Here is a 13,259-nt window from a genome sequence, read left to right as displayed (position 1 = left end):
GGTTGTTCAGTGGGAAGGAATTCACTTCATCTCAATTTTCCCACCTGTAAAATGGTGTTCTGTTACTTATAGCTCAATAGTAAAGTACTTCACTGAAGCTTCAGGCACTTGTGAAGTATTTCTACATTAACTTGAGGAAGAAACTTAATTCCAAAGGGTAAAAGAAAAACAGTGGAAGACAGCTTTACCTTAAAAAAAAAACAACTAAAAAATCAAACTACAAAGCAGACAGTCAGTTCTAATAGTATGCTTAGCTGTACCTGGGGACAAGGCTGTCTCCTCCTCGCAAGGTGGTAGGGTCCAACTCAAAGATGGAGGAGATATCATTCCCTTCAGGGACAGACACCAGAGAGTAAGCCATCTTCTCCTGAGCACTGTGCAAGCCTCTTCTGGAGGCATCCTGCTCAGGGTCCAGCTGCGGAAGAAGTCCCATCACACACAGTCAGACCAAGCCCCACAGACCCACCTGCCTAGCGTTACATAGGTGTGCCCTCTGATGTGCAGACATGACTCTGAACCACTCCAAGTACTAGTTAAGACAGCTGGGCTTCAGGACGCCAGTAAAACTGACAAATAGCTGCTCCTGACAACCATTTATTTGCTTTCCCTGGTGTTAATAACTTCTGAGTATTTCCGGATCACAAACACAATGAATCCTAAACCACAGAGGTTATGTCCTGCAGACAGCATCAGAAGAGTCTCAGAATCCCCCAGCCATTCACCCCACAGCACACTAGAAACTCTGACAAGTTTCAGATGACCCACGCCTGCTAAGATCCCCACCCCTGACACTACCAGCTCTTGAAATGTATTTGAAATATTGCAATTATCACCCTAATAAAGCAGTTATGTGAGCTGCAAATGTGAAAATCAGCAGCAAAAATGGGACTCTCATCTATCAGTCACAGCCAAACAAAACAAAAAGCTAATCAAGAAGTTAGATGTCTTGCTGTTAACGCTAGAGCTTATGATGCACACAAGCACATGTTCAAAGACCATAGCATCAGAAGTATCTTTCTTTCCAAGGTGCCAGCAAATTACCAGCCTCCTTTAGCAAAGTAAAGGTACTAGCATCAACTGATTAAAACCCTGGAGTTTCAGATGAAAGGACAAAAGGGTAGGGGAAAAAAAACCTAGGAAAAAGGAGCAGCAACTTTCTCTAAACCCTTTTACTACAGAGATACCAGTTATCACTAGACAATGAAAAAGTGGCTGTCTGACAACACAGGAACCAGCTGTCCATGTATAAACATCTGAATCCAAGAGGTACTTTTCAGAGCAATCAAGACCCAATTTACCAGCTTCTGTGTGATCGTGGCACCAACGGAAGGTAGACACCCAAAGCAGTCAGCACTCAAGTACCTGTTTTTCAAAGTCCTGGTGTAAGTCATTGCAATTCTTAAACATATGGCAACAGTATCTACTGGTGCTTGTGCCTCAGGATACTCTGTAGTTAGCACATTTGCAGTCAATGAACTTGGCTGTAAAGTAGTGACATTTAAGGTCTGACTTTGCACTTGGGAACAGGCAGGCAGGTGTATGGAACAGAAACACACACTGGGAGTGTGCTTTCAAGATAAGGAGGAACTATAGACTGAGAGACCATCTGGAAGCTTTACACCGGGAGAAATTTGCTCACTTGGAACGAATTCTCCACACTTCTGCTGTCTCCTTCATCCCCACAGTAAGGCAGCACCTCTGTATTCACAATTTGTAGTTCAGGAGACAACAGGTCAGTTACTGAAACCGTGGCAAAGCGGAAAATGAGTAGTAAATCAGAAAGTAGGAAATGGGGCCATTTAGTAAGAACTAAACCTTAAACCCTGAAGCTGATGACAGCAGTCCCCTTTAACACTGAAAGGTACTAGCTGGCATCTCACCCATGCCCATTTCAATCCTGTTCTTGTACAGCTCACCAAGGCATAAGAAAAAATCAACAACAAAACACAGAGCTGTGCAAGTAAACCTGACGTCTTGCAGGCAGCTCACATTTGGATCAAGCTGAAGTTTGGATAAAGTTGGGTAAAGCAGCCTACACGATCCTGTCACTAGTGAATGTTAAACGATGCAGTAATTTTGTGTCAGAAATGAATTATGTGCTCCTGATCCTATTCTTTATGGTCTATTTTTGCCACCTAGTGGTAAAGAGGCAGAGCAGGGAAAGTCAGTACAACTCTGAAGCCAGCGTGTTATTATTACTGCACTTACCAGGAGACCTCAGCATATCACCAGTAGGATGGATGCCTATGTAAGACCTCAACACTGATCAACTTTCAAAAAGTTGAGCCAACAAAACAATTCAGTGTTGGGTTACCCTTCCCCAAACAATAGCTTTGTGGGATCTTTTTGTTCATTTTTTCAGGATGTTTACTGAAGTCAAGCTGTCAGAAGATCAGTGTTTGCTGCCAAATACCACCAGGAACTAATCAGGATAACAGCTCAATATCTGGGGGCAAGGGTAAGCATTTTAATGGCCAGGCTATAATGAGAAATCCTTTTAGATGGAAAAATCCACCCTGCAGGACTCCAAAGCCTCACTGTGCATTCATCTTCTCAAAATTTGAGTAGTAGTTCTTTTTCATATCCAAATGGAACACATCTTCCATAATACAGCATAAATGACCAAGAAAGCTGCGTAAGAATACAGTCAAATCCAAATGAAAAAACATAATGCACAACGGAAAGCGCTGTTCCACTTTTATCTGTTTTCAAGTACGGAAGCAATGCTGCTTCCTTCAACACCAAAGAGAAGCTTCTATTAATACAAAGCATCAGTACACTCAATCTTTGACACAGCATTTACCGAAAACCACACAGACTGGCTTTCAGAGGAAAAATCAGAAGAATGGCACGGAAATATTTCTCACCCTGCCAATCTTGCTCTCTAGACCCTTTATCCTGGCTTTCCCGTGACAAGCTAAAATGACAATGGGAATTAATTTCTTGAACAGGGAGGTCAGACGACTGACTGGCACAGCACCACATGAGCATTCTGTTAGGAACACTTGCCGTCTGGTGTCACCTTGAAGAACTTGCTTTTCAGACCTATTCAAGAGCATGCTTCAAGGAAGAAAGGTTTAAGAAATAGGAAGACAGAAAAAGAGATGCTACAAAGGGGGGAGGCGAGGGGGTCCAGGTAATGTACAAATTTGGTTTCAAATGCATTGCTCATCTGTAAAGTCTAATCCAGTTTCCAACACCCACTCTTCTGGACAGGCCTTAAAAGACTTCCCATCATTCTCAGTTTTTTAGTTTCTTCACTAGCAACAAAGCCTGGACCATCTATGCACTGGCCAGGTAACCACCCGGGGCCTGTGTCAAGCCCTCCTCAATTAGGGGCAAGATCATACTCTTGCCTATACTTACTGAGGATTGACACTCCAGGTCATCTTCCTCATAGTCAGGGTTTACCTGATGGAACAGAATCACAGGCACGTCAAAACTCTAACAGAGCTGGAAGTGGGAAAAAACCTCAGCATGGTCTAAACTTACTTGGTTTAAAAAAGAAAAAAAAAACCACCAAAAACTACCAGACATGCAGAACAAATATACTATGCAAACCAATTCACTTCTAATCAGGCATCTGCCTGTCCATGAATTAAGCAGTTAAGTAACCTGCAAATAGGCAGAGAGATTTATCTTATTCAGGATAATCACTAAAGGGGCAAGAGGGGTAAAGAGTTACCAAGTCACAGTTGTTTTGGGGGTTTTGGGGTGTTTGTTTCTTTGTTAGGTTTTTTTTTTGGTTTTGTTTTTTTTTAATCCCAAGTGGAATTCCCATCTAGAAATTAGTGGCTTGGCAGAAATCTTTTAGAACAAACACTATTCTAACTGTGGGTCAGGTTAGCAATCTCCTCTGGTATATTTTTGCATGATGTAAGACCATGGTTTGGTTTTGGCTGATTAGCAAACCCAAGATTTACTGGAAAAGCTCTATACTGGATCACTACTGAAAAGGATTTGCAAACGTGCATGTGACAAAATGCTGTTGTTTCTCCAATCTGCTTATTAGAACAAAATAAAATGGGATATTTATATATCTGGATATCTGGACTTTCCTACTGAAGCTCTGAGGTCAATCACATGGGCCAAGACAGCCCCTCTACGCACTCTTAGATCCAGGACAGCTTTTACTTACTGAGGTTTGTGTAATGGCATGTTGATATATCCATGCTTTCAAGTAAATAAAAGTAATTTTAATAAGCATTTACAAGTACTAAGCAGCAAAACTCACAAAATTATAACCCTTAGACTTTTTTTTCTTTTTTTTTACTAAACCATTTTGAAATCTTATTTCAACAGGGGAAAGATGTCCACTCTGGAGAGAGGAAAAGACTTATTTCTTTTGTGCTTGCGCAGTTAAGCATTATCTGCAGTTCTTACTAGAGTAGTATAAAGTCTAACTGCATTTTCATTTCATACTTAGTTCTACAATCCCACTCAGAAATCAATGAATCAAGAGAAATTAACAACAGTTAAATTCATTTTCCCCTGAAGGCTCTCAGCCGTTTACAATTTATTTATCTATTAATAAATCCATCTTAATTCTACTGTCCACATGACAGGATACTATTTGTTGTCTACTCTTTGCAGGAGAAGAGTTACTGCCTGTAGAAGTCATACAAATGGTGACGTAAGCTGAAGATCACCCCTGTACCATGGCATCCCTTCAAGTCTCTCTCATCTTGCTTTCTGTATTTAGCCATCTACTTTGGTATAAATACCAAGGACCCAAACACCACTCTCCTCCCCTCCCCTGTATCTATTTTTAGGGCAGGAAATGAAAGATAATCAGAAGGTGCAAAAGGAAGAAAATAATGTGCAAGGAAAAGCAGAGCTCCTCAGCAAGCCCAACACCTACCTCTGCTGCTAGGTAGTGTCCAGTTGCAAGATGCTTGAACCTGAAAAGGCTATTCCAGTACCCCGCGCCCCCACGACAAGGATCATGCTGCACCACCTACAAGGAAAGGGAAACCACATTTACACTGTACGTCAGTGACCTCCCTTTCAAACCCAGCATTTACCGTATTTCATGTACAGGTAAGAGGACACAGACAAGGAGCTCCAGAAAAGATGAAACAACCTTCCCTGTGTGAGCAACACACAGTACGGTAAATATTTTGAGCTGGCTACAATTATTTCACTTCAACCACTTCTGAATGATGGCAGGAACAGTATGGTGCAAGCTGACAGAGCAGTCATTTAAGAAGGTGCTCTAGATGTGCATGGGTTGTTAGGTCTTGATAAACTTCCTAAAGAAATGCAACAAACCCTTTCCCTTTCTGGTATAACCAACTTCTGACTTTCTTAAAGTGAAGGAGGGAAGACACCTGGAAATTCTTCAAATGCAACGGTGCTGCACAAACAAGTAAGATTGTTCTATTTACTCTCTAACTTCTCCCTTGGCAAGCAGAGCCTCTGATGATCGGTTACTTCCTACCAGCTACCCTGTGGGTACACCTGCTGCCTTTGGGAAAGCTCAGCACAGCTGGCCTGTGCCTTTCAGGGAAGGGCTACCTTACCCTGCCTCACACCTACCAGCCCCTAACAGCACACACATGGACAGTTACCACAGAAGCTACTGGTATCTAGTAACGTCTCAAAGTAATGTTAATTACAGGCACGCTTTCAAGGCAAATATGGGAGAAGCTGTATATCAAAGCAGGTACTTCTGCAAAGAGAATATGCAAAACACCTATCCACCATTACAATGAATTTTATGAATCTCACATGCAGTTTGCATAACATATACTTAAAATCATAAAGCAAGTCTAATAATACTAATAGATGAAAGACATTTTAAGAAGCCAGTGATGGCCAAGATGTTACTGTATATAAAAGCCAAGTAAAGGAAAAAAAAAATAGTTCAGACAAGCAATGCACAGAGACCAGTGAAGGGTTGCAATCTCCTGTCCAATGAGGATATGCATAATCACGTTATTCCACACCAAAAATAGAGTGTTCAGTACACTCAGCAGGACAGCTGAAATTATTAGCTGGTGTTAAACTTTAGTAATGGTAAGAAAATTACTTCATAGATGCTCTTCTGTCCCCTTTTTCTGAATTATCAAGAACCTGAACTTGAAAGCTATCTCCTGCACCATTAGATATCACAACTCCGTTTTGATTCTGCACAAAAAGCACAGGAAGTACAGGCATTTTAAGATCAAACTTCTAACACCAGGAAGACTATTACCTAAAAAAAGAAATCCAGGTACACTGTTTTTAAAGAGAAGCAGTAACCATTCCTACAAAGCCACCCCCAGCCAGGGTTACAATTCTTACCTCTACTTCCCACAGGGCTTTTGAACTGGTTGCAGATGTGGCCGACTGCCTCCCTGTCGTTCTCAGGAAGACATGCTGCTTCTTCCTGTGCTCATCGCACGTCAGAAACTTCTCCTGTTCTGCGTGAAAGAGTCTCACCACATCTCCCTGTCAGAGCCCAGACAGCATGATCAGTGCTGATATTGCCCATCAGTGAACCAGTTACAAGCAAGTGGAGTTTGGGTTTTGAGTCTTACCCCTTTGAGAATATCATCTTTGTTATCACTCCATTTCATGAAGAGGACTATTTTCCAGCTTGTATTGCAATTCACAGAGTTGACCTAAAAGGAGAACTACAACCATTAGTCCCACTGTCTTGTGCCTGTACAAGATACTGCCATGAACTACTGCCTTACTTTTTAGGGAATTTTCAAGATAATACTGTGATCTCTCTTGCATTACTCTAGAGAAGGAAAGCCCTTTCTGTATTTACTCCAGAACAACTACAGAGCTGACTTGCTAGGAAGTCATTTGCCGCTCCTTTTGATTTTCAAGGAAAACCTTGGGTTTAGCCATTCAAGCAAGAGACATCAAATTCAGACCTCTGTCCGGTGCCCAACAGACATGAGAAAAGCCCGCTAGCTCTATTAAGCTGCTGATTAATCAGGTAACCATTCTTAAACAATGCCGCAGATACCAACCAGCTTGCTGATTTTCATTAAAGTCAGTCCAAGCAGCTAGGCTGAAACATACAGAGGGGTTTGTACAGCTGCTCCAGCTGTGTCCGTCTGCCCTCACCTCATTGCATCCTGGATTATCAACAAGCTGATGACTACTGGCGTGGAGAGGCTGGCCAGCGTTGACAGGATTCAGGACTACTTTGTCTCCAATGACAACCTGTAGATAAGTGCAGCATCAGATAGAAATTTGCACCCTGAGAAAGCTTTTTTTGCCTTCTTTTTTCAATGGGAATGATGGGAGGAAATCACCTTCTTGCAGTTCAAAGAGATGCCACCGAGTATAAAAACCAGGATTCTCTTTGCTTCAGAATTTAGCTCACTGCACTCAGTCACTCAAAAACCCAACACCCTATATTATTGGACTCAGAGGCTTGCAGAAGGAACACAGACTGCAATTCTGGTAGCTAACCTATCTGCTGCTTTCCATGAACTTGTTTCACTGGTTAACATTTAACAAATAATTCCTGTAGCAGAAAGGTCAGTCAAAAATCATCCTCCTACAAAGATGCACTTTCATTTGTAAAATCAGATTCTTGACCAGGCTGGCAAGACAAATGCACTCTTATGGACAGTAAAGGTCCTGTTCTTCCCTTCCTCTAGGGCAAAGCCTTAAACTAAAAAGCCTCCTCTCTATTGAATAGAACTCTTCTTAGTGATAAATTGTCTGAGAATTGGTGTGATTACAAAGCACTTAATGGCCATTAAGACTGCACTACCCTGTGCTTTGGCTTTACTTTATGTGTGTGCCTGTAGAAAAGGAAAAGTCACGTCAGAACACACAGGGCCAGTCTACAGGATAAACTATTCCTGCTTGATAGTCTGCTGTGTTTAGGTGCCATACATATACCTGGACTGTACCACGGAGCACAATGAAGCTTACTACCTCCTGGTTTTAGGCAGATAGTATACTCAGGTGACTCAGATTTTGTAAAAAAGAGATTAAGAGATTAAAATGCTAACGCATTTAATTCAGAACCCATTATTTCCCAGATCTCCCATGAATGGGAGCATTTAATCTCGTAACAGCCTCATTCCTCATATGCAAAATGAAAATGAATTTTGATTCCAAACTGACAACATTGAAAACCAAGACGCTAATTATTTGTTCCAAATCTACTGAAGGAACTCAACATTTCCTACCATTTTGAATTGGACAGCAATTGTGAAAGGCTAGCGTAATTAGGTCCCTTATTCCCTCCAACGTTAAATCACTGCATGTTTCCAAAATACAAGTTACCATAGCAAATTTTCCTCCCCCTCATGACAGCATAGGAAAAAGGTTGTTCATGCATCATCACGCACTAAAAGATCTGTGCATTTCATTAATTGCAAGACAGGCTTCCTGAAACAACCTTTGCCAAGCTGTGCACAAAGCAGTACGTGAAGATATTCCTTAGGACTTACACTGTCTCCAATGGAACGCAGTTTGTAGAAGGGCTGTATGTAGAACCAGGAACCTTCATTTCCAGCTTCATCTAACGTCACCCTCATAGCATTCTTCTCTAGCAGAGCTGGAAGCCTCTTATTTACTGTTAAGTATTTGTTACTTTTTAAGTGAAGCAGCTAGAATAAGAATTAGAGTTCAGTTCTAAGAATGCTCATTTTTCCTCCCCTCAATAAATAGCCAGTGTGCATAAGATAACCACAGTACTACATAGGGATTATAGTAAAAACTAAATTACATAAAGATACTGATGAATTCAGGCACAGTGTCACTTACTCTTCTTTCAGTATAGATAGAATCCTACAGCACTAAACATCTCCAGATAATCCAATTGGCCGCTTCTCCAGCTAACAATAAACACTTAGAAATGCCCTCGTCAAAAACCCAGGATCAAAAGTTGTAAAATGCTGAGGACTAAGTTGCTTTCCCTGGTAAGAGGGGGGTGGTGAGAAGTAAAGCTGCTCCTGTCTTGCCTGTTCTGTCTCATTTAACAGAAAACGTGACTGCTTCTCTGAAGACTCTCCTCAAAGTCCCATTCTTCAGCCCCCCGCTGTGTGCCACCCTTCGGTCTGCACTCCCTCAGCAAGAATGTGTGAGCTGCAGCAGGTCATCTGCCAGCTCCCGACCTACCAGCTCCAACCAATTGTTGCTAGTTTCCAGTAAATTTAGCAGACAAGTACTTTTGTACAGAAAGCCACTTTTTGACGCCTTTTAACTACCACAAATACTCATAGAACAGATGGGAGTTATGGGAAAATACGGGCAAAAACTTACCGCTGCTCTTACTAGTGTGGATATTTGTAGTACAATCACAAATGGGTATAATTTTTCTTCCTTCATGATTACAAGTAGATTATTTTTTTTTCCTTTTTAATGCCTCAGGCACTCAGACCAATAGTGCACTTAATTAAACCAAGGCAGGCACATCCCTGCCCTTCTTCCACCAGGTTGCTCCAAATCCTGCAACTGCTTGCAAGGGCAGCCAAGCCATTTCTCCTTGCAAAACGGAAGCCCAGCCTCCCGGTGCTGCTAGCCACCCCCACCCCCCACCCCCAGCCCCACCCCGCTGCCCGGTACCATGTCAGCACAATAAAATAAAAATCATCAGTACAGAAATTTCTTCATCTAAGGCTCAAAATGCTGAGGCAACTATCCCTATTTCTGAAGTGCTGAGACTCTCTACTTAGTGGAAGCAGGTATGCTTGGTTTCAGGGTGAACCCACATCAGCTGCATATTGTCTTCGCCATTTATTAAAGACTTGTCTTTTTTAATTATGCAGTTATTGTACTTTCTATTTTTCTTGGGTTTGATGCATGGGGGTTTTTTTCCTCTTTTCACTCCCTCGGACTTAGCATATCCTTTGCTTCAATGGACTGCAATTACTTATATGGCTTGATTTTCCTTCTCTGGATTAGTTTACTAGTTGATGTGTCAACATTTGATTGTGAGAGACCGTATTTGGCATTGTACAGTGCCTGTACCATCTTCCAAATGGCCAACTCTAATGAGTCTTTCAAGAAGTATTTCTGAGGAAAGTCATCATATGGTGACTTCAAAAAAAAAAAAAAAAGTACAATTAACCCATAATAAGAAAGTGACTCCATCATAGCTATACACCCAGTTCTTGCTTTACAGGATCCCACTTCAGGACACTGTCATACCTTGCAAAACTAGACCCTTCTCCATGAATTCACACTGAGCAGGAGAGTTTGAGCAAAATCCTATACAGCTTGCAAAGATGCTCACAGCCTACCTGGATAACATTGCCATACTGGATGACTGTTCCCAGCAGCTTTCTGTTTTCAGTTTCATTCTGTTTCTTTTCCAAATCTGCTGCATGCTGAAATGAAAGGAGAACAATTCAATTGCTGAGTGTTTTATAAAAAGAGCAGCAAAACACCCAAGGTTCTTTAAGGTTATTTCAAAGAACTGGAAAAACAGCAAGCATCTGAAACAGTGTCGTTTCCTCTTCCCAACTTTCAACAGCGTAATTTCCAATTTATTTTCTCAGGTGTTTAGGAAGATAGACACACACCAATTAAGCAACCCATGGTTTGGGTAAAACATGACAGTTTTGGAACAAAACATAAGGTGAGAAGCTCAGATAAATAGAAGAGAAGCCATGAGAAGACAATATGACACCTGCGGGGGGAAGGTGGGTGACAACACAAGCCAGGAAGCCTATATTCCTTTCTACCGACTTCTATACAAATTGAGTTGACCTTCCCTTTGGTTCTTTATTTTACTTTGCCAACACAGGCCCCAACTCTGCTACAGCCTGTGTTTTTATGGTGATTCAATCATCTTTACTGCACAGCAGGATTATTTAGAAGACACTTACAAATGCCCACGGCAGCTCTGAATACACGAGTTCCCAACTTCCCAGAGCCACAGAGCCTGCACTCCACGGGGCTGAAGGATACTCTATCAGCTGTGAAAATGCAGCTGTGCATTTCTGTATCACACTAACATGGTAATAAAAGGGAAAACACTTGCAAAATTGAATGATCATAGCAATACGTTGTTCTATTTAACAATTTGTAACTTAGTCTCTTGCACTTTGTTTTCTTTTATAAGAAATGAGCTATTTTGCCCAGGCTGTTTTTAAACTATTTCATTTGGTGAAGAAATTCTCCCTCACTTTACATAAGAGATCCCTCCACAACCCCCTTTAAAAAAAATTAAATAAAAATCTCTGCTTGCTTTAACTGATACCTGGTGGTAGAGAGTAATTTAAAACTAGACTTTTTAGAAAGCTAAGCAGCAAGGTTTACAGTTTGATACTCAGATCTCAAGGACTATGGTAGGTCCAGTTTTCTCTTGGAGGAGAAGAAAAATGCCCAGAGTTCCTAACTGTAGTAAGGTGAAGTACTAGTAACAGAGGACAAGGGTGAAGTACTGCAAAGGAAAAGCTATCTGTACACTGTTATAAAATTTCATCATCTTCAGCTTACAAAAGAAGTGCTATTTTTAGAAGTTGTGTTAGGTATGACAGCTGGCTCTTGCTCCAGGAGAACTTGGAATAAAGCTGCTCATTCAAACTCAAAAATATATTCAAGAATACAATGCAGCATAATTTTCTCTGTATTATTAAAAGACAACTTTTTTTGCTTGATTTCAAAGTGTTCTGTTGAGAAAGGATTTCTTCAAGACACTCAGGCCCTCTCAACTATCAACAGCAATCACAGAAGACAGGACTTCACTATCTGCACTGGATTGGGTGCCCCATTTATGATAAAGAAAATAGCGTATTCTGTGAAAATATGATAAGACTTTGGATGCATTTCAAAAGCATGCACCAAAACTGACAATCATTCAAGAAGAAAGAATCATTTTCTCTGGCCACTAGATGTCAGCTTCTCAACCAGCGCTGACTCTTGATACCAAAGGAAGACAAGTGTCCCAGATTTTAAATCCCTTAAATGGCATTAACTTAAAATAACCTGACCTCAGCATTGAGTGCTCCACAGCAGACAATAAATTCCACCAGCAGACAAAAAGAAGCCAAAAAAGGCAAGTGATGATGAATATACCTCACATCACCAATTTCATTAGAAATTATATGCACTGATAAAGAAATCTAATCACGGGCAGAGCTAACAGTTGAATGCACATGTTTCAGGGCACAGCCCCCCAATACACATCATGCAAAATGCAGGGTTTTACAGTGTATTCCATGTGCCAGCAAGTGGAAAAGATGACACATGTAGCCATATGACTGCCAGAAAAAAAAGTTTTGACATATGAGTGATATACATGGGACCAAACTATTTCAAAGCCATGCATCAGCCTCAGGTCACTCAATCCTAATTTGGCACATGCTGCATAAAGGATTATCCTTTATGTCAAAGTGATGTATATTAATGAACCTCCAATAAAATTGTAAAGTACTCAAATCCTTTCACCAAATTAAGCAAGCAGTTCATGCATGGTGGTACATTTCTGTACAAACATCACTCAGCTGGGGCTAAATACTGGAAAAATCTAATCCTGTATTTCCATAGGGACCCCGGCACAAAATGGTAAAGTGTCAGACGAATAGGAACAGGTCCCAAACACCTGAACTGGCCTGCACTGAGGAAAGAGAAGACAACTCTAAATGACAGTTATCATAAAAAAGGGCAATTACAAACTATTTTTCTCTTATGTGACGCAGTACTTAGACCACACTTTCTGTTGAAATCCTTGAACTCACATACATAACCTGTGGGCAGAAGCTCTCCCCTTCCCCTGTACACCAGAAAACGAAACCCAGAATCCCCCATTACTTAAAGCTTGCTGGCACAGTCTACTGTCTGCTTATCACTAAAGGGGCAGCAGAAAGGTGGCACAAGTGAGGAGGGACCTTTGGCTGCAAACCAGTACCAAAATAGCTTTCTCCTTGCCAAGTTAATACTTCTAGGTTATAAAATTATGTTTTCAGAAGCAAAATGAGTCAAACAGTCAGCCTTTGTGAAACGCAGGAGCAAGGCAGCCATATGGCAATCAGCAAATGACACTCTCCTACAGGGCCATTTTGTATTTCAGTCTACAATGAGCTTAATATAGGCTTAAAGAAACTAAAAATATTTAGAATTGTAATTTTGACATCAAGTACTCCAGCTATGTAATTTTAACATAAACATGGAGTTTATTTAACTCTAAAGTCAACAGATGGTATTTAAGTTAAGTTGGCTTTTTTTTTTTTTAACATAGGAACTCTAAAAACAGCAATCAACTGCCTTACTGGGTTTTCATCTGCTGAATGTCAACATTTTAGTTAGAAATTATTAAATACTGCAAGCTAATAAGGAAGGAGAGGCTGTCTGGC

The 13,259-nt window shown here is 41.0% G+C and overlaps 1 protein-coding gene across 8 annotated transcripts in view; it reads right to left on the bottom strand.

Annotated features, from left to right (window-relative positions):
- Positions 1 to 13,259, bottom strand: part of ITPR1 (inositol 1,4,5-trisphosphate receptor type 1) — a 183,606-nt gene that overhangs the window by 113,902 nt on the left and 56,445 nt on the right. For 6 of the 8 annotated variants that reach the window (XM_055709389.1, XM_055709390.1, XM_055709391.1 and 3 more), the window contains 8 exons: positions 10,203 to 10,289; positions 8,409 to 8,567; positions 7,063 to 7,161; positions 6,522 to 6,605; positions 6,286 to 6,432; positions 4,862 to 4,957; positions 3,367 to 3,411; positions 261 to 415 (listed from right to left, as the gene is read on the bottom strand). In XM_055709389.1, coding sequence (XP_055565364.1) covers positions 261 to 415; positions 3,367 to 3,411; positions 4,862 to 4,957; positions 6,286 to 6,432; positions 6,522 to 6,605; positions 7,063 to 7,161; positions 8,409 to 8,567; positions 10,203 to 10,289 — 872 coding nt within the window. The remainder of the gene's footprint in view (positions 1 to 260; positions 416 to 3,366; positions 3,412 to 4,861; positions 4,958 to 6,285; positions 6,433 to 6,521; positions 6,606 to 7,062; positions 7,162 to 8,408; positions 8,568 to 10,202; positions 10,290 to 13,259) is intronic. The other 2 variants (XM_055709396.1, XM_055709393.1) reach the window with 1 other exon arrangement.

Source organism: Falco cherrug, chromosome 4 (assembly GCF_023634085.1).
Source record: "Falco cherrug isolate bFalChe1 chromosome 4, bFalChe1.pri, whole genome shotgun sequence".
In the NCBI taxonomy this organism is placed as follows: Eukaryota; Metazoa; Chordata; class Aves; order Falconiformes; family Falconidae; genus Falco; species Falco cherrug.
Note: the sequence above shows the minus strand (reverse complement) of the source record. Positions and strands in the feature narration are given on the sequence as shown.